This window comes from Oreochromis niloticus, linkage group LG12 (assembly GCF_001858045.2).
Source record: "Oreochromis niloticus isolate F11D_XX linkage group LG12, O_niloticus_UMD_NMBU, whole genome shotgun sequence".
Lineage (NCBI taxonomy): Eukaryota > Metazoa > Chordata > Actinopteri > Cichliformes > Cichlidae > Oreochromis > Oreochromis niloticus.
In genome coordinates, this window is record NC_031977.2 from 23771379 (window position 1) to 23791917 (window position 20539).

Consider the following 20539-nt stretch of genomic DNA (forward strand, 5'->3'; position numbering starts at 1 on the left):
TGAAGAAGGACAGAAGGGGTAAAAAGTCAGTAGGACAAAATGTATACGGTTTAGCCGCTGAAGGTAGAAACTAGATAAGAAATCAAATAGACTTTACTCACATCTGTGCCTGTGCTAAGTCTGTGTTTGAACAGATTTAAAAAAACAAAGAAGAAAAAATTCCTTGTATCACCCTAAATAGCAGTAGACACACAATTCAAGCTCCCCTGCTTTAAAATGTATACAGTACAGAAGCACGTTTGTATAAACTGTGACGAAGGAAATCGATCCTTCACACTGCTCCACATGAGGAGAGCCAGCTGGATCCTGTTAACAGTTCTTAAATGAATTCTACACTTTCTAAATCCGGTGACAATCAGGGAGGCTGTTACATTAAAATTCTCAGCGTTTTGACAATTCCAAACAAATTTACACAGGCTGGGTTGTGCTGCTCAGGCACTGAGCTGACTGGTTTGTCCGCACCATGTGTCAAGGTTAACACAAGATTGTATTTGTCTAAGACTGACAGGACCCACTCTGAAACCTAACTCCATCAGTTAGTGTGAAAGCATTGTGGGGGCCTGAAATCATGCTTATTTTGAATAGTTAAATGTAAATTATACAACCTGCCTAAATGTAATATTGACAAGCCCTGATGATGATCAGGGCAAGAAGAGGACACATCTAAAGTATTCAGTTTTTTTCAGCAAATGACAGATATTTGCACTAAAATTCCACAAAACACACATCCTGAACAAAAACCAAACACAGTCCTTGTAAGGGAAACATTAACTTGAATATTTGCAATATGTCCACAACACTGTAAACACAGCACGAGGACAAGAAGCAACTAATAACATTAGCAGACCGCTCTGTGTAAGCATATATAACAATTTATTTTTTGGACTGAAAACATTTCTGGTTGGTATGTACAGAAAAATAATTTTGGGCTAGGGAGTATCAAAAAGGCTTATGTAGTAGTCGGCTAATTTGTTAATGCTGGGGTTGTTTCTTAGGTTTGTACATTTATCAGGCCTCAGTCACACAGGCCTAGAAACGGGTCAGTTAACCCTGGAAACCACTGTTTCAAGGGAATAATGTGTAATTCCCCACCAAGTGGGTGGATTATTGCTGGAGGTTGCTGGTCGCTGCACCAAAAAACTCCTTGCAGTTGCTAACAGTTTGTTGCGGTCACCCATAGTTTGCATAGAATGTGCTAAGTTTTCTTCAAATGTTTGCCAAGGACTCACTGAACAACTGTGAAACTTGAAAAACGGTGACACAGATTGGAAACAGAGACCGCTTGTCTTCAAAGTCAAGGTTGTGCCTCACCCCTGCAGCTAACATGTTTCGAAGGTGCAACTTTTACCTTGAAGGCGAGTGCTTTCTGTTTCTAGTTTGCAATGCACTTTTTGTATTTCCCTATCATGTATCAAACAGTTGGCAATTTAAAACAAGTTGTCATTTACATGCAAACTGGCCAATTAAAGCAATCACAAAGAGGTTTTCAGTGCACCGTCACATACCTCTCTGTGACCAATTTCCTGTAGCAACTGCTAGCAACCACTTGCCAACTGGTTGGGGAATACATATACAAAAAGCAACACTTTGCAAACTGATGTCTACTACTACCACAGGATTACATCAAACAATTAGAGAAGCAAAACAGATCGCCAATGGGGAGCAACAAACCAGAGAGTTGTGACAGTTATCAAGCAGTGAGCGTAGACAGCGATTTTCATATTAGATGACTCTCTGACCGTCGATGTAAGGAAAATAACAAAAAGAGAGAAAACAGTGGTTTGACAACATGGTTGTACATTCGACATTTACTTGAAGAACAATTAGTGATGTAATGTTGAAAAACCTTGAACAACCTATGAGCACAGAAGCATGTTTTTCACAGAAGTACTGCTGACCTTGTACATTGGTCAGTCACGCTGTCAACAATACGCTTAAAAAAGTGGAGAAAACATAGCTATGCCTTACAACTTATATTAAACAATGAAGATTTAAATAAAATGAGGCATGAGGAAAAAAATTCAAATGGATTTGTTAATATAAAGAAGAGATGCTGTGGCTGGGAGAAATTCCAACTTAAGTAATTTGCACAAGACTTTCATTATGTTCAAACCTTGTGGGATTGAGAGTTATCCCCCAGCTTCTATGTTTTGCCAGAAGTGCATTAAGGGCAAAGATTAGATTAGTTTGCCCCGAGATTGAATTGGACATGCCTTAGGATTTTACTGCTGTGATACACAAATAAAGCGTGATACAACATTGCTAGGGGCTTAAATGTCAAATGCATGCCAGAAAAAATTATGAGCATAATGAAAGCACTGCCTACAGTAACACAAATTTGCAAAGTACCTCAAAACATTGATTTGATTTATTTAGGAGGTGCAGTTTCAACAAACATTACAAAAACTACAATTTCATGCCAAGCAGAGGTCAAAGAATTTAGAATTGGTGCATGAAATGTTGATAACTTACAGTGTAAGATAAAATGTGTATCTTATTTAAAATATATATATATACATAACAAAGAGAACTGAAGCACTATCACAGCCAAAGGTTTGAGGCTCCAGTTATGTGGGGAAAACCCACTCGAAGTGGCCTTACTAATCACGATTTGAGAGACATTTTAATAACAGTAAATGCCCAAATGTAAAATAAATTAACATAAAACAGTAGCAACAATGATGATATCAGAGCAGAATGGGGAGAAGATTTGAGAAAATGAAGGGAAGAAGGAGATAAAAGCAAGGGCTGAGGGAGGAAAGCAGAGCATGGTCACCTTGTTGTCGTGTTGTGACTTTAAGACAACCACAATTCCTTTGTTCTTATGTTTTCTCAACTTTTATTTCTTTTATTCTCTTTATAGCTCTCATTTTCACTCCAACCTCAGTAACATCACTTTTCCCCGTCTCTGAGCAAATTTTGTATTACTCCCATTCCTCTTTCTCTCCCTCTACTCCTGACCATATCCTAACCCTTTCTTGCTACCATAAATAGCGAGACAGCAACATCAAACAAAGTAGTCTGCCTTGGATGGAGGCTTGTGTAACAAAGCCAGTTTAACATAACCAGGATATCCTTTCGTTATCTGGGTTAACTTACCTTAAAATCTTTAACCTGGATAAGTAGCGGCACATAGCTGAGTATCAACTTTATAAGTATTAGCAGTATTAGAATTAGAAATGTGCTTTGATCAGTGAGACTGGAGAAGAACTACTAATTTAATAAAGTCTAGCCTATTTTAAGGCAGGGAGGAAAGCCAGTAAAAATGTTGACTGTGCAAGTTGACAGACTTATCAATATTACAACTCTACCATTAAGACATGGGATAATCTGATGGATTATAATCAAATATTTCATTAAGTTCATGTTTAAAAAAGAGATTTGGTTTTTATTATTTCAGCTGCCGGTCTGGTGTTGTTCAACAGCCGAAAATAAAAACAGAAATCAAATTTAGGCTTGGACTAGGAGCAAATTTCTCATATATGCTCTGTTTTATGACCACATACTAATACGCATTGACATTTTACACCCTCCTACTATTGTTGCTCAGAGTACTGGAGGATCTTTCAAGAACTGTGACACATTTCTGGAGGATTGATTGGTCAGTAGGCAGTGATTTCACATCTGCTGATCTCTAATCTGGAACCTCATCTGCTCCTGAGTAGGTTAGGCTTGCGAGATAAGATACCAAGGCGATACATCCCGGTAAGAAGGGAACCACTTTTTTTATTCTGAAAAACCAGGGTTAACCCTGAAATTACCTGGATAAGAGTTAATCCTGCTTTGTAGCACAGGTCCCTGGTTTTCTTCCCTTACAAATCTGACCAGCCTTAACAACACGTACTCCAGGCGTATTTCACTAATCAAAAGTTGAGGATGTGAAAAAAGGAAGCCAGAGAATGTATGGAAGGAGTAAGAATGCAGTAAATTTGTTCTGTGATTAAGAGCTGGCGAGGTACTTGACCTTGGAAACTGTCAAACTCTTCTCTCTGTTCGATTCACACTCCATTAGAACTCTAATAGCATCAATTACTGCTTTATTTAGCTGTGTCATCCCCAAATTCCCCCTCCAGAGCGGAGGGAGAGTAATTATTTATCTTTTCAACCTTCTGGCTAAACCATGAGTATAAATATCACATCTGAAAAGAGAACTGGGTAGATAAATAAGGAAAAGCAGCTGGAATTGTTCACTGGATGGGAAAGACATGAATGCATATGGTAGAGAAAAACTAAGAAAAAATGTTATTCCAGTAAAGATGTGGGTCATTCCAGAGCACAATTTTTTATTAGCACGGATGTAGCTATTGATTGTTGGGTCACTGAGTCAGTGAGGCAGTAGTGAACCGGATGAAAATGGAATCTAAGTGATCACTTGCTATGTAATGCAGTTAGTCTTTATTACTTATAGATAAATATGATAGATGCACCTTTCCTGCCTGCAATAATGTGAACTGAGTACACTGTTTCATCACTGAGACCTTACATACAGGGTCACTGTCAGATGCTCATATATTGTCATTTTATTACAGTCTAAATAGATAAATATGATACACTGGTGTTCTTGTCGCACTTAATGATCTCAGTGTGTTCATTTTTATCATAGAAATCCATAGGGTCAAGCTTGAGGCCATGACACACAGATATCACTGATTTTATAATGACAAAATAAAAATGATGAGTTTCCAGCCCGCTGAGCAGCCATGACTATAACTCAAAATCTCTCCTCCCTCGTTTTTCTCCCTGCCAACTTCTGCTCGCACTTTTCAAAAGCACAGCAGGGGCTTTAAATGTGCTCCACCTAAAACCAAAATGAATACTGTAAAATGTGAAATGAAAAGCTCATTAAAACACACAATTATATTTACTATACTGAAGCCCAGCAGGATTGGGATAGTGGCCTGTGTTGTGCACTCTGCTACAGAACAAGACACCAGGTTCCCCAGTATCAGTACAGACTACAGTTTCTAGGTTAAGCCAGCTTTTCACTTTCCCTTCCTTGCCTGCCCTCATCCCACTCATGTCATCCGCACTAAGTGGATGCATCTGTGTTACAGAAGCTCCACAAAACCAATTGGCGACGTGGGTGGAGTTGTTACCATGGCAGTAAAACTACATGTACTTCCATCAGGTTATGGGTTGGGTGAGTAAGAGGCCAGATGTAAGTGTAAGGGTGACTTTGAAAAGACTGTCCCTCACACCCAGAGGCATCTCAGAGTAGGTTTGAGACAGGTCATCATGTCATTTTACTTCTGTTATCACCCAACCGTGTGACTCATGTATCACACAGACAAACTGGGCACGGGCTGCAGTTAGATACTCGACGGCCCACATTCAGACACTTTTAAATTGGCCCTAACCTGGAGCTTTTGCGTATTCATGTCTATGTGTTTGACTACATCTCTGTGGTTGTTTATGTGCACTCATATTCGCCAACCTTAAGATGACAAAATACTTCATATACAAGTTTAACAAACCTGTAAAATATTGGTGTATAACGATCACTGATCAGGACTGCTTTACGGTAATATTTGGATTCAAACTGTTTTTGATCCCAGAATTTAAATTATTACAACTCTATTATGTATTTATAACATGCAATATTGACAGCAAATAGTTATTTCTGGAAGACATAGTTGTTTTTAAGAAAGTAATGGTGCAACTAATGATATCTAACTAAGCTATAAACTGAACATGTTTGCTTCATTTTAAGTTCCAGCTGATAGTGTTCAGTTTTGTGTTTGTGAGAGCTTGTTTTTGTGAGAACAAGGGCCTGAACTATAAAGCATGATCAGCGTAGTCAGCGAAGTTGGTTGCCAGATGCCTCCCGACCAGCCTTTAGGCTTGTGCGTACGGGGTCTAAGAAAGACAACGATATGAGTAATGTTCGTTACCTTATCGCATCTCATGAGGCCCAAGTAGCGAAGGGACTTGCTGCTCTGAGCAATCTGTGTGGCACCCTGGTCCGTGATGTCTTTACACCAGCCGGCATCAACAGTCTCAATGGTGCTGCTGTACTGCCCTATAGCTATCAGAGCTGTCGACAGAGAAGGGGAGCAGAGAAGGGGAGGTGGGGAAGGAGGAGGGAGAGAAACAAGAAAACGTGTTAGTCTGACAACCTTTCTCATGCAAATGTGACAGCAGCGTCTTCCCACAGAGACAGAATTTGAAATGAAACCAGGGCACGTCATATGGCCAGCTGTGACACATAATTCTAGTGTTTACACAACACCTTGACAATATACACGCATGCCCACAAATCCTCGCATACACCCATGCTTGGTCAGACTTCGGCAGGATTCATCCATTGCAGCACCGGCATGACTCACAGCACAGAAAGGGAACGACACCGTGCCAGAGTAAAGTGTGACTCCATGCCAGTGTATGATTTAATTTTGCTTGTGTGCATGTTTACTGCTGCCAGGGCAGAAACAAAATGCCAAGGTAAAGAGTAACCACCAAAAACAAATATCTCTCAGTTTCTGTGGGCTTTGTTATACCACAGAGCATTTGTGCATACACCGCTTGCTGCATATACGTAAATACACATTCACACACTCGTAGCGTACCTCACGAGTGTTGTTCTTTTGATATCGTCGTCCTATGTTGACAAATTGCAATGCACAGCTGACAAACACGATGACATTACATTCGCTGTAATCTACATGTAGCTCCAATAAAGGCATACTTTGCTGCATTAACACACATACACAGACAGACACACAACAATCTTCCTCATCAATCTTTGACCCGTCAATTGTTGGGTAGATGGAGGAGACCTGTGCTCCACGAGTCGATTGATAGTGCTCCTCGGTGATCGATTGGCAGGCCTGGGCTTTGTTCTCCACTCTCACAACCATCACTAATGAGAGTGGGAAGGTGGGAGGAGGAGTGAGGGATGAGAGAAAGATGAAAGGAAGAGGGTAAAGACAGAGAGAGCCTTTGACAGCACCTTCAGATAGTTACTTAGCCCTGATGCTGTTTTCTCATTTGCAGAAATCCATTTTACGTCAAACTCCTTTATAAACAAGCTTGCTTGAACAAGGAAAAATTAACCCGTAGGAACTTTCACTTTGACTCATTCCTCATGACTTTTTCACTTCTATGACCAGAGTTAAAAACAAAAGAAAACATACATGAAGCCCTTGCGCGTGCATGTATTTCACTGTGTGTTTGTGGTACAGAAGCTTTTTTTTTCCCACTGGAGACAGGAAATGAATAATCTTATGCTTTTTTCTCCACGCTTTTAAACCTCTTTTCTCCTGTTACAGCCAGTGTGCACAGGCTTCTCTGCACGTAAGCACATGCTCCCAGGGACGAACTTGTGTACAGCATGTAACATATGTAATATATAGCTTTCGGTGCTTAAAGTACACCACATGTGGTTCCTTTTTGTGCTCTAGCATGCTCTTGGATGCCATGCATAATAGCAAATTATGGCTAAACAGGCAGTAACCCCGCTTTGAAGCTACAGTGTGTTTCATATAAAACACACTGTGGGGAAGAAGAGTCAGCAGGCCAGATGGGTGAAAAGAACGTGAAGATAGCATGTCATTTATTGACTAATGGCGACCTGGTAAAGTATGCTAAAAATGAAGACACTGGTGTTTTCGTGAGTTCGCCTGAGCGTGTGAAAGATCGGAAAGATGTCGAGTGAAGGAATGGCTCCCCATCCAGTGCCCCTTGTCATGTTCAATTACACAATCCTAAATTTGATTACGTGGGCTTGGATCTTTCATCTTATGTTAAGACACACATATCAATGCTGTTTAAACTCCCTTGCAGAGTCCGAGGAGATTTCTGAGGAAAAGGCAGATTAAATAAAAGAGGAGAGCTCCATAGCTCAACAAATCAAAGAGAACTTTGCCAACACACATTTCTGCTTCTTCCCCTTCAACTTTAATTCTCGCAACTTAAAAAGGTGGGAAGATAGAAGCAGACAGATGCATACCACTGTGAATATATAAGATGTGTGAGTGAATACGATGTCTGCAGAACCCGACACACACAGAAATATTAAGTCAGATACCAGTACTGATATTTGGAGGCTTAAAATCCGATATATCAGCCAATATTTTTTTTCAGACACACAAAACTTAGACAGATTTCCCAAGGATTTGCTATGAGTAGCTATTTATGAGTCCTTACTATGTTATTACGACAATTCAATTTAAAAATAATCTTATTTTAGTCAGAACAAGTCATCAACTGATTTTTGTGTTTGTCGATGCAAACTATGCAACATCAACATTCATAAGACAGTTGAAGGGTGTTTCTCCCAACTCTTCTTCACTTCTTCAGTTTTCATTTATTGGACATTATAAATGTTGATACCGATATCCTGGGAAATAGTTAATACCGGTCGTATCAGTCGTCTCTAATTGTCAGTGCATTACACGAATAATGTGTTGCAGTCACGTAGGCACACACCACCTGCTTAAACTGAATTAAAGTGTTTTTCAACAGGCTCCAGACTTCATAAAGAAAACATATGGCAGTCAGAAATAGCTGCAGGGAGAAACAGAAGAGCAAATGGGACTAAACATCATTTTGTTAAGCTGTGAAGTTGGTAAACTGGAGAGTCAGATAATGCCTTTGTCAGAACGAGCCAAGTGTTAGGCTATTTAGACTTGTTTAGTACTCTATCAACAAGTTCATCTGGTTGCCATTACAGTCTAATATGGATGTGTGTGCCGTGCTTCTCTCCCTCTTCCTTTGACTCTCTATCAGAAGACTATAAATTTCAGCTACTCCCAGTGGCAAATGGAAATGATGACCACTTTTGAAATGACTAAGAGCTTTGAGTGAAACCTTTTAACTACAAATGAAGAGGTTTGTTCACATTGTCAGATATAAAGAGTCTAAATGGAGCTTGGAGAATTTGTTTTGTAAGACAGTAGCCAAGTAACACAAAAAGATATGTTTTTATGTGTGACAGACTAGAAATGTAATTGTGTTTATGTCAAATATCTAACATAAAAGACTACCAACATACAGTGTGCAGCATCATTTAACCAAAATTATACACTGACTCAAAAAAGTTTTATTCACTGTTTAGGTTAGTTTCTGCTAACTGGTTATTAGATTAATTGACATGTATCAAAAAAATACCTACAGTTTTCTAAAACTTTTGACTGGCAGGGTATAAGAGACCATAGGAGCAGGAAATTGTCTTTCCTGACTGATAATGATTTTCTGTCTAAGAAATAGATGAAGCGATATGCAAGAGAAGTTAAGGTGAAAAAGAGGTTGAAGAGTCAGAGGAGAAAAGAGGGGAAAATCCCATTCTGGCAGCATGAGCTGTGACTGAGTGGTGACTACACAGTCACAGACAGTAATGAGGACACACTCTGCTGCCCTGCCTGAAAATGGCTTTAGGATGTTGCTCCGTGTGTGCATGCGTAGAGAGATACTGACCTTAAATTCTGGATGTCATTCATTTTGAGCATAGCACATTTAACCAGTCTGTCACAGAGGGATAAAGCTCCATCAACACAGAAGAAGCAGATGGACATCACATTTACAACCAAATGCTTCTGTTTATTTAAAGTTCTCCTGGGATTTGAAACAACATATCTTCTTGTCAATCAATCACCAAATCAATCATCAGGTCAATATAAGGCGTGTCATGCGCCATTTAGTGAATTCAGGAATGGCATTTCTGTGTCGAAACCGCAGCCTTAACTCACTCGCTAAGACCTTTACAAATATTACAACTTTACCCACAGGCTCAACTCACAGCCTTCAAGAAACCGCTGTGACAAATGTCGACCAAAGGTGAGCAACGCGTAAAACCGTAAATCTCTGGTGTACCATTAACTCCTGCTTTATCTCCAGAAAGAGATTCATAACCTATTACTTTCTTACACAAGCTGTTATCAAATACCATGAAGAGCGGATTTATCTAAGAGTGGTTCTATACTAAGGTGAGCACACTCCTAACAGCAAGGTCAAGAACTGGTCAATCCTGTGATGACCGCAATGTGAGAGGAAACCTTCCTTAATCGGCTTATTCTCCTATCTCTGTAGGCCTACCTGACCTCAGAGTTTCAGGGGTTAAGCATCTTTTACAGGCTTATTAGATATTCACTTATTACATTTTCCTAAATGATGGTGTGCCATTACTGCTATCTTATTGCTTTAAAGCCATCCCCCATGACTGCCTCCAGTAACCTTATACACCATATTTTAGCCTCTGATGAAGACAGTACGCCTATGAAAGATGTGATGGTAGGTAATGACTTACTGTGGAAGCAGTGTGTGCATGTGAGATCTGTGTGTGTGTATAACTGTGGCAGTAGGAACAACAGAAAAAGCCTTATTATGGCTGATGTATTCCAGAGAGCAGAACTGTCATGTCTAATGTTGAAGACATTCACTTGGGCCTTTGTGTGTGTTTAAAAACTTAACCTCAGCTTTGCCCTCTGCACCGTGCTGCTCAGTGCCCCAAACCAAAAGAAACCCCCTTTTCACTTCTCATCCGTTTACACTGTCCAAGTTGTACAAGATGCAATATTTTTTTTAAATGCTATATCAATACTGACATGCACTTTCAAGAACGAGGTCAAGTTAGTTTCAGCTATTTTGTACTGTCTGACAAATCTCAAAAGAAAGGTTAAATAATGGCCAGTAGTGGTGCTCAAAAATCAAATACAGACTTGTCATAACTTGGGTTGGGCAATTCTGTTGAGACAATATAATGCAATGTAATGCATGTGTCTGAAATTGTATTAAACTTCTTTATATAGCATGAGCCCTGAATGAATTGGGACTCGTTAGAGCTATTTCTTTGACATCTTTTAGATATATATGTAATTTTAGCTTTAATATGAAATATATAGAGATGTATCAGCTGAGATTTCATGGCTGACTCTGATTTCCGCTTACCGACTACAAATGATATCTGCGATTTACCTTTTAGGAACTATCACTGACCATATACAGAGATCAGCTTTTATCTATGCAAAATTGTATTTTCATAATAAAAGAAATAAACTGTACAATTTCTCCCAGATTTTCTCTCACTTAAGCAACTGAAAATAAAATACTAGAAAATACTAATAATTACCTGAAAAACCCCTGCTGTACACCCACTTTAACTTATATATTTTACTTTAATAAATAAAAGCAGGTGCAATAGATTTATATAACACAAAATGTCAATTACTTATAACTCCTTGTAACTGATTTGATCCTTTGCTCATACCAAGGTTGCTGTCAGGTGGCTAGCTCTGAGCTGTGGCTAGTGATTAGTGATTTAAGTTTCTCATTAGATTTGTTGTTATGAATATTTTCCTGATGGTTCCTTTACAGTTCACTTTGTCAAACTTTGTGTCTTCCTCACTCACAATAAATAACTTGTTAAAGGCCACATGCTAATGACATATTAGCATGTTAACATATATACAAACTGTGACTTGATTTTATTATAAATGATGTTTCTAAATTGATTTTAGTCCATAAAAGGTGCATTCACTATAGTAAAAGATTCCTACAATGTCACATGAACCTAATCATACATATATAATTTGCACAGAAGAACACAAAGGAGTGTTTTTTTTCAGTTAGTGTGTAAGTATACAGCTACGTGTGTTTTTCAACACATGTGTAATATGAAAACAATTTACTGACAGCAAAAATGTGAATGGACTTTGCCAGGAGTGTGTTTACAGACACATAAACATGCACAAGCACATAAAAAAAAAACAAAGAAGGGAATCCTCCATAGCAAGATGCGGATATCACTTAAGTCCTTTGAAGCCTGTCTGTCCTGACTAAACACCAGCCTCGCTGTCTGACTGATTAACACAGCATGCTCATCTTCAAAGTACCCAGGTCAAACTGACTGGGGTCACAGTGAGTGCTGAGACTAATTCAGTAAACAACATACCGAGAGAAGCATTTAAGAAACGCACGCATCGAAGGTGGGAAACAAGAGAGGGACTGTCGCGCTGACCTGCGGTGAGCTGAGAATTAACAATTTTAAAACTTGTGAGAACCAGAGGGAACTGGAGAAGGCTTGTTGACAATCTCTTGATTAGACCGGAAAATGCCTGCTGGGCTGTGGTCTCAAACATGAACTTGATGTGGCAAAAAGCGAGCTGTAACTTCCAAGTTAGATATAAATATGCAGAAAAAAAAAAGAATGAGAAAAGGGAAGAGAAGAATGAATAAATGAGAGATGCAGAGGTTCTGTGAGGTGATGCTCTTTGCCCTGACATTTTGGACAAATGCAATCAAAGGCCAGGGGAACTGAAATCAGCCAGGCTTGGTAGAGAGACACAAGGGAGAGGAGGAACAGATTGAGTGTGACACAAGGAGGGAGAACACTTTGTGGTGGGACATGCTCGAGCTGGGAAATTAATTAGCCAGAGGGCAGGGAGAAGGTAGTGTGCGGAGGGCACGTGCATTTTTGCAATCAGCCTCTGATCTGATGCAAACCAGCTGCCACATGCAATTGTGTGGCAGTGTGCACTTATATGATTTTACGTGCTTTTTAGGGATGTGTGCCTTTCTCCACACAGAGGGACTTCTCAGACCCCGAGATGTTTAAGTGGCGAGGTAGAGCCAGTACCAAAAAAAAAGGAAAACAAAAAGTCACTTTGATATTTAGTGTGATCTAGCATGTGAAAATAATGCACACATACACACATACAGAGACTGTTTTAGTAGCTGATTTGCGATAACCTTGTGGAGAGGATGTGAAGTTTGAGGATTGGAAAGGTGAGTGAGTGACAGAAAGAGAGTGAGAGATAGAGAGGAAGAGTGATGAGCAAGGACAGATAGACAGAGCGAAAGGGTGATAAGGAGAGATGGCGCTATCACAGAGGTGACCTACAACAGGCCTTCCTTCACCAAATCTCTCTCTCAGACACACACACACACACACACACACACACACACACACTCGTGCAAAAATGAAGCACTTAAGAGGCTGGCATAATTTTTCGAGACCTGAGTCAGCTGATCATATTACCAGTCTAAATCAGGAACTTGGTGGATCCAAACAGGCTTAATTGTTTTATTAACAATTTAAATACCCTTGACATTTACTAACACAAGTCAGTACCTGTGAAGTAGCGCTTCCTCCTCTCTCACTGTCAGTGCATGTATATAGGCACTAGCAAGGCCATTAACCCATAGATATTTAAGTGAAGAGCCTCAGGTGCTAAAACATCCCACTCTGGAGGCTGCAGCCAGATGTTAATGTGTAAACAGTGCATTCCTAAAAAGATAACAAAAAGGAAAGATAGCAAAACTGTGAAAGCTATTCGTACATTAGGAATGTGATATTTTTGTAGCGCCGCATAGTTTTGTAGCCTTGTATTTTGTGGTGAAGTTTCAGGTATGTTCAAATTTATCTTTTTATGCTCAGCTATTCACTGTGCTTTTTGTCTTCAAATGAAACAATTCCCCATTCAATAAAAGAAGGATAATACTTTTTTTTTAGTTTTTGTTTTCAATGTTTCAAGGTTTTACTTCCATCACTTCTTGTGATGGATTCAAACTAAAGATGAAATAAAGTTTGCAAGGAGTATAAAATACATACAAAGCCAGGCTAACAAGGCGAAATAATGCATATTTGTACCAGGCGGGGAGCAATGTGGAGCAACTTTGGTTTTACATAGGGACAGGAAAAAGTAAAATTGTAGGACTTCATTGTAAATTGTGAAAATATATTATTTTGTGTTGTTCCCAGCTATTGGTTGAATTCCTTCTTGTATCATTCACTGCTGGGGATGTCCCTAACATGAATGAGTTAAAAACTTCACTTTGCGTTTGATGTGAATGCCACAACTCAGTGGCAGACGATGCAAAGACACAGAGTGGGGTTGCCGACTGCAGAGGCCAGTTCTCTGCTGATTCAGTAACTGCGGAGCTCCAAACCTCCTCTGGCATTAACATTAGATCAGAAACTGTGTGCCAGGAGCTTCAGCGGAATGGGTTTCCTGCATCGGTGGCCCAGAATCTTTTACTATTGTGATTTGTGTCACAGTATTTGAATGCACTGATATAATTCTGAGAAGATTATTAGAAATGTGTGATCAAAAAGACCTCCCTGCTCATAAAATGGCACAATTATTGCCGTGAATGTGATTTCACTGTGGTATCAAACAAAATCTTGATTTTAATATACTTAACCAGAACACATACGGAGTAATTCCAGTAAAAGAACCCATTAAATGCTAATGATAATCATTATCATCAGCGATCTCTCTACATCGACGGGTGGGAGGCCTTATTGAGAAAGGCAAATTCTGGAGCTCGGAGTGTTTTTTGTTGGGGATTCTTTGCTGTTGCCTGTATCTGGAAACCTTTTGGAGTTTTAATGAAACAGCTTCTTCCTTCACTTCTATGTCTTCTCAGTTACACTTATTTATGTGGTCACCTGCGTCTGACTTCTTTTACATGGAGAGACGGCTGTACAGTCAGCTGCCACAACTTCCTTGATAGAGATGGACCTGCGATCGATCACACGGTCTCCATGACAGTTGGGGGTTCTCCCCTCCTGCTGCCTCATTGAACCAACCCCCCCTGTTGGCTGGACATCATCCTCTGCCTGCCCTGTAAGTGAGTTCTTTCTTGATCATGCTTTGTCTGGTATATGCCTCCCAGCGTTACCACAACTTGTAGGATTTCTGCCCCCACTGGAGTGTGTAAATGCTGAAATTAATACACTCACAGGTTTTGTTTCCATAGTTATTTGCATAAACCGTGTGGAGATTTTATATGTTTACATCTTTCTTCTCCAAAGACAAAATCAAGAAAGAGACTACAGCCTCACAAAACACACAACCTGAGGTTCCCACAGCCATAAGCAGTAAAAGCAGGATATTAAGCCCTATTTCAAACCTACAGCACCTCTGCTCCAATGCACCTCTCCTATGAGGATATTAATCCTCCCCACCTTTTCTCTCTCTCTCTCATTACTCTTGCTTTCTCTCCCTCACTCTCCCGCTCTCTCATTCCTTATTTTGGATTGTATACAACAGGGAAACTGCTATCCAATTCTGACATCACAGATGGAGGGGCATAAAGCTTAACAACTTCTTTTCAAAATGAAAATCCGAGCGAGAGGAGGAGAGGAAATGAAGATGGGGAAAGAGGAAAAAGACGAAGACAGGTGGCCTCATATTCGCTGAACTGTGTGTTGCATGCATCTAACTGGAATTAACGTAGCATAGCAATAGTTATGGGTTTGGTTATGGATTATGGCTAATCCTTTAGCATAGGGAGCAGGTCTTAAAGGTAATTACACGCTACTATTGGATCCAGAGCCCAGAAATGGGCCCCTTTTGCGTCATGCCTATTAGGATCCGGAAGAAAACTAGCTGTTGATGCATTCTCTGCCGATCCTAATGCTACCTGAACTTGTCTGGAAGGTGAAAGAGAAGAGAGCTTTTAAGGAGATCTCATCTGTTCTTTCACTGTAGTGTGGCTTGAGATACAACAAACAAGCATTAAAAGCTAAATCATTATGACTGCAAAATAATTTTTCATAGAAAAACAAACCAAATAGCGAGCTGTTCACCCACATGGGGTGAATATGCGATTAGCAGCATCACTCAGTGCAGTGAATATTATCCAACACCAAGACGATGACAAGCACACTTAATGGTTTTTATTTTAGTCCTCTACCGTGCCACACCTAACCTTTTTATTACCCTTACCGCCTCAGAAATACCCCTATGACCCTGTCTAATACACACAGTGTTCCAAGTGCCACTAAGTCTGTGTCTATGCCTTATCTCAAGCCTTTAACAGTCCACTCTGTCCACTTTAACCCAGCGGGAAACATTAACCAGACATACACTTCCTCTTTCCATACCCCCGACAAAACCTTCCAAATTGTTATGATCACAAGACAGTGTGTGTCTGTGTGTGGTTTCGTTTGTGTGTGAATTAGGGCCTACTTAGCCCCTGAGACAGCCCTAAAACAAATACCCAAATTCCAATTAGTTGCACAACAATTAGTTTACTGGACCGTTAATAGCAGGCAGACCCACCCAAGGAAAGGCTCGAGTCTTCACTTAATCCGAAAACCGATAAGAACAACGACCCACAATGTTGGGTTGACTTTTAGACAGCACTGTGATTGAATCCAGTTAAACTTTCTCAAAATGGATATGCCATGTCTCCTTGAATTTCAGCAACGTGACTTCTAGTTTTTTGTAAGTAAGCAAAGCTAAAACAAAGGCCTTAAGGGTTACATATTGTGTGAAGCATGTATTTCATTTTTTTGTTTATTAAGGAGGTCCTGATGAAAGTACCAAAAGAAACTGCCTGTAAACAAGCCACCAAGGACTTCCTCAATGTTGTGACGTCACAATGATCACTGTCCTCCTTTAATAGGTTGTTTCAATAGACTAAGTTTTGGTCAAAGTAACACTGAAAACTTTAAGATGCTGGAACTATTTTATAGAAAAGTGATTTTGAACCTAAAACTATCACAACATTGAAATGGAGCAGGAGTTTAAACGTGTTGCACTTTTATTGCTACAAAAAAGATAACAAGAAGCAGTTATCAATGAAAAGTGGCATTTGCATTTAAAAAGAAACAAGCGTTACTTTCTTATCGCTCTCTCTCGTGAGTTCAGTCGCTTTTATAGAAACTCCTAATGACTCATGAGTCTATAATAACACTTAGTCAGGTCTCACCAAAAGCTCGACAGTAAAGTTTAAAGCTGCTGCGATGTTTTCTGATCAATACCTGGCCATAACTCAAATCACACGTCAAGTGCTATTACTGTATACATTGCACACACTCCGCCAAAGTACACCAGCGCGCACACACACACACACACACACACACACACACACACACACGTGTACATTTTCATGAGCTTAGACAGTGTTTTTGATCAATACCTGGCTATAGATCAAACATCTTTTTCAGTTTATGGCTAACCTTTCCCAAGGCTCATTTCAAATGCACACAGAATAACTCATGTCTTACTCGAGAACGCTGCTTTGACGGCGTCTATGAAATTGATAAGTGCTCTTAAATGTAAAATGACAGTTTAAGAACCTTGTTTTCAAACTGCGGCACAGTCGGAATGTCTCATAAAAAACAAAGCACTTTTATTCAAGAGGTAACTTCATAGTCCGCGTAAGAGCCAGAAATACACAATAGACCAAATTTTGTGCAGCTAAAGAGCCGTGTGAGAGTTTGTCTTTGAAGGATAATTTGCTCAAATATAACAAGGAGAACTATAAAAGGTGTGCTGGGAAATCACTTTCCCTCATATTATATGTAGAACAAAGGAAATAGATATGTTTGTGTCATCATAAATGTTTCATCTACCTGAATATTACTGATCTGCCCGAATGTTACAGGAACGTGCTGACAACTGCAATGGGATTGTAGTTTAGCTTAAATCTAATCAACTGAGAATCTTATTGAGGAAAACTTTTTAAATTAAATCACCGTGCAATGAAAAATACCCTTTTGTTCTTCATTATCGAAAATTCTCCCAAAGCAAACAAACAGGCACCAACTCTGAGTTTCTGCTCATGTGCTTTTTATTACTTTTTCTAACAAGTGGGGCAGTAGCATACAATGAGGCTGCTTCTGCCTAAAGATCAGATAGCAGTTTCTACAGTCATTTCCTTTGATCCTTTTGTCCATCCTGCACTGACCTCTCCCGTCATATATTCGATTCGCTTGGCTCATCATCTCCATTCATTCACATGTCTCAAGTCTTGCTCTCAATCCTTCCTTTCTTCCCCCTCTAATGTTTTCTTTACCCTCACCTCTCTGATTTCCTCCCTCTGTCTCTCCCCCTCCTCCTGATCCTCTCTCTAAAGGATGTTCCTGTGTTCAGGGTCGCTTTACCTCCTCAGTAGCCGTGTTGACCTTTAGCTTCTTTACGACTAGGGTCAATGCCTGTCGCCATGGTGTTTAACATCCCCGTGGGAGGCCATCTGCGTGCATGGGTACAGTGTACAATTCAAACATACAAATTATTTATAATGTCAGAGTCATGTGAAGTTGAACCTTTACGTTGCCTTTCATCTTCCGCGCGGGTTACAAGCAAAGACAAACAGCAGCGTGTGACAAAGCCTCCCCGCTGTTTGCATCTTTTTCCTTCCTCCCTCCCTCAAAGTTTCATTTTTGTCTTTCCTCATCTCCCACCTCCTTCCTTGCTATATAAACATCTTTGGTTGCTAACTTCTACGTGGCTTTCAACTGAAAGCTGTTGAGTTACATGACCACAACAGAAACACATCCCACAATGAGAATTATCCTCTGTCTTGATGGTCGTAACCTGTGACTGTGAACCGGTGAAACGAGGAACTCAGTGGAAACGTAACGCCAACAAGACATTTTCAGGTATTCATGTTTTTGTCTTTAACAGTCTCAATTTCATCAAGTGAACATGTGGTAGTATGTATATCACAAAATGTGGGCTTGCATTATATGTGACAGCAATAGTAGGTGCTCAGTTTTAATCAGTGCAGCTGGCTGCAGCAGTTGCTTAACACCCCCATTTTTAAAAACAGAACTAAACATTTTTACATCTCTTTTTATTTTTCTACATAAGTACTGATTTTGAAGCGATGTGTGTCTGCATACTACTTTGTTTTTTCTCTGTGTGTGGACTTGGCTCTCAGAGTGTATGCATGCGTTTCCACAGGGAGAGGGTGAGCTTAGGGAGGCCAAACACTCAATGGGCAAATGATACAAGTCCTGCACTCCCCCTCCATAAATTACCAGCTCATTACAGTAATGCAGCCCATTTAGCATAGAAAGAGGGGGAGGGTGGGTGAAGAAGATATAAGGATTGCAGAAAAAAGTGGTGGGTAGCAAGATGCATAAGGGGTGGAACCACTGAAGCATAAATGTCAAGGGGGAGGACAGGGATGGGGGGTACAACAGGAAATTAAGGAAGGAAAAAAATCAGAGGAGGAGAGGGTGAGGGAGAAAAACAGGAGCAGAGGAGGAGGAAGAGTTTGCTGGGATGTGTTTAAGGAGCTTTTCAATCTCAACAGAAGTGCTTTTCATTAGGTTAAAACCTATCATCTATGCTACTGCAGGGAAAAAACAATGGGGAAATAGTAATATAGATAGTGGCTACAGTAGGAGACACTGATATAGACCCAGGCAGAGCGAGCGAGTTGAGCAGAGAGAGAGGAGAACTAGAGAGAGAGAGAGAGAGAAAGCAAGAATGGGATGAGATGTAACAGTTGTAATTGAATAGTGAACTAGAGAGGGTCTGAGTGCAAGCACTGATTAATACAATTCAAATTGATTGTCTCCTAGTAGCTGTGAGAACATCTCATTCTGACTTTCATATTTGAATGTTCAGCATGTTCTCTGTGTGAGTGTGCGCATGTTCGTGTGGCTGCAGTGTGTAGCTACCCCTGTGAATAGACCTGTGCCTAGGGGTAAGGAGATAGAGAGTGCCCTCTAGTGCTTATTGTTTCTTTTACCCCGCCTTAATACGGTGATCCTTAATTATCCTGTTTATGCTCCTTTTCCATCTTTACCACTGTCCTTCATATGACTTCCTGAGGTCATCTGTACACAGCGGCCCTCTGTTAGTTACAATCTAATATTTAGGAATCGCTTGTTCTATACATTTTGGTAGTTTAGCACAAAAATCTTCACAAAAGTCTTAGCCATGTTTGTACTGGTACTAAATCTACTACAGCATATCAGTGCAAACAGTGTGGAATGCTTTGCTTCATTGTCATATGGTCATTTTATCAATAGCAAGAGCAGCAGTTAATTTCAGGGTTCATTGATATTACAAGAAACACAAAAAAAACATAAAGAGTTGTTAATAATTTAATCGTATCAAGCACTCAGACAAGTTTTTCCTAGCCTTATCTTTTTATTTCTTTACATTAATTACAAAACCTGCTGCAGATGACCCACTACACAATCATATAGATGAGAGGGAAGATGGCTGAGTTCCATTTGCACCTTAGGAGCGAGAAGGATTTATCGTTGGGGTGTGAAACAATCATTCAATTTAGCGAGTAAGGCCCTGCGTTTAATTAGCAATAGCTTGTGTCTCACAGCCTCTGAGCCAGAAAATCCAGTCAGCAGTGTACACGCAGGAAGCTCATACTTTTCTTCTAAGATCTCGACAATTAACTGCTGTTCTAGTGCTTTCCAACAGTGGGCAGCCGTTTAGACATCTGTCCGCATCGGATTCTTCAGAAAGGGTAACAGCTTTGCCTCGTAGGTAATGTCCTCAAAATTCCACTAGAAAGAAGGAAGCATAGCAGAAAAGGAGGAAGGAGTGGAGAAAGTGTCTTTAAGAGAAGCAATCTGAAGTTTCCTCTGTACCTCTGGCTGGCATTATCAGTCTCTTATCTGTTTTTCCCACAATATGATATAAATGATATAACACAAACCTCTGGGTACACTGCATTAATACGAGTAGAAACTATTATTTTAAACTGTATTGTTTACTTTGGTGTCATATTGAAAATATAAACCGTGCTGTTCGTGGTGAGTGACCTGTAAGCTGTCTTATAAAACAGCTACTCGCCTCAAGGCGAGTTGCGGCCAGATCGGAGCACTCTATCT

At 40.0% G+C, this 20539-nt stretch overlaps 1 protein-coding gene across 2 annotated transcripts in view; it reads right to left on the minus strand.

The window, feature by feature from the left end:
- Nucleotides 1–20539, minus strand: part of fbxl17 (F-box and leucine-rich repeat protein 17) — a 222573-nt gene that overhangs the window by 19143 nt on the left and 182891 nt on the right. The window contains exon 10 of one of the 2 annotated variants that reach the window (XM_003446150.5): nt 5892–6034. In XM_003446150.5, coding sequence (XP_003446198.1) covers nt 5892–6034 — 143 coding nt within the window. Of the gene's footprint in view, nt 1–5891; nt 6035–19843; nt 20213–20539 lie in introns of those variants that run through there. The other variant, XM_005452147.4, reaches the window with a different exon arrangement.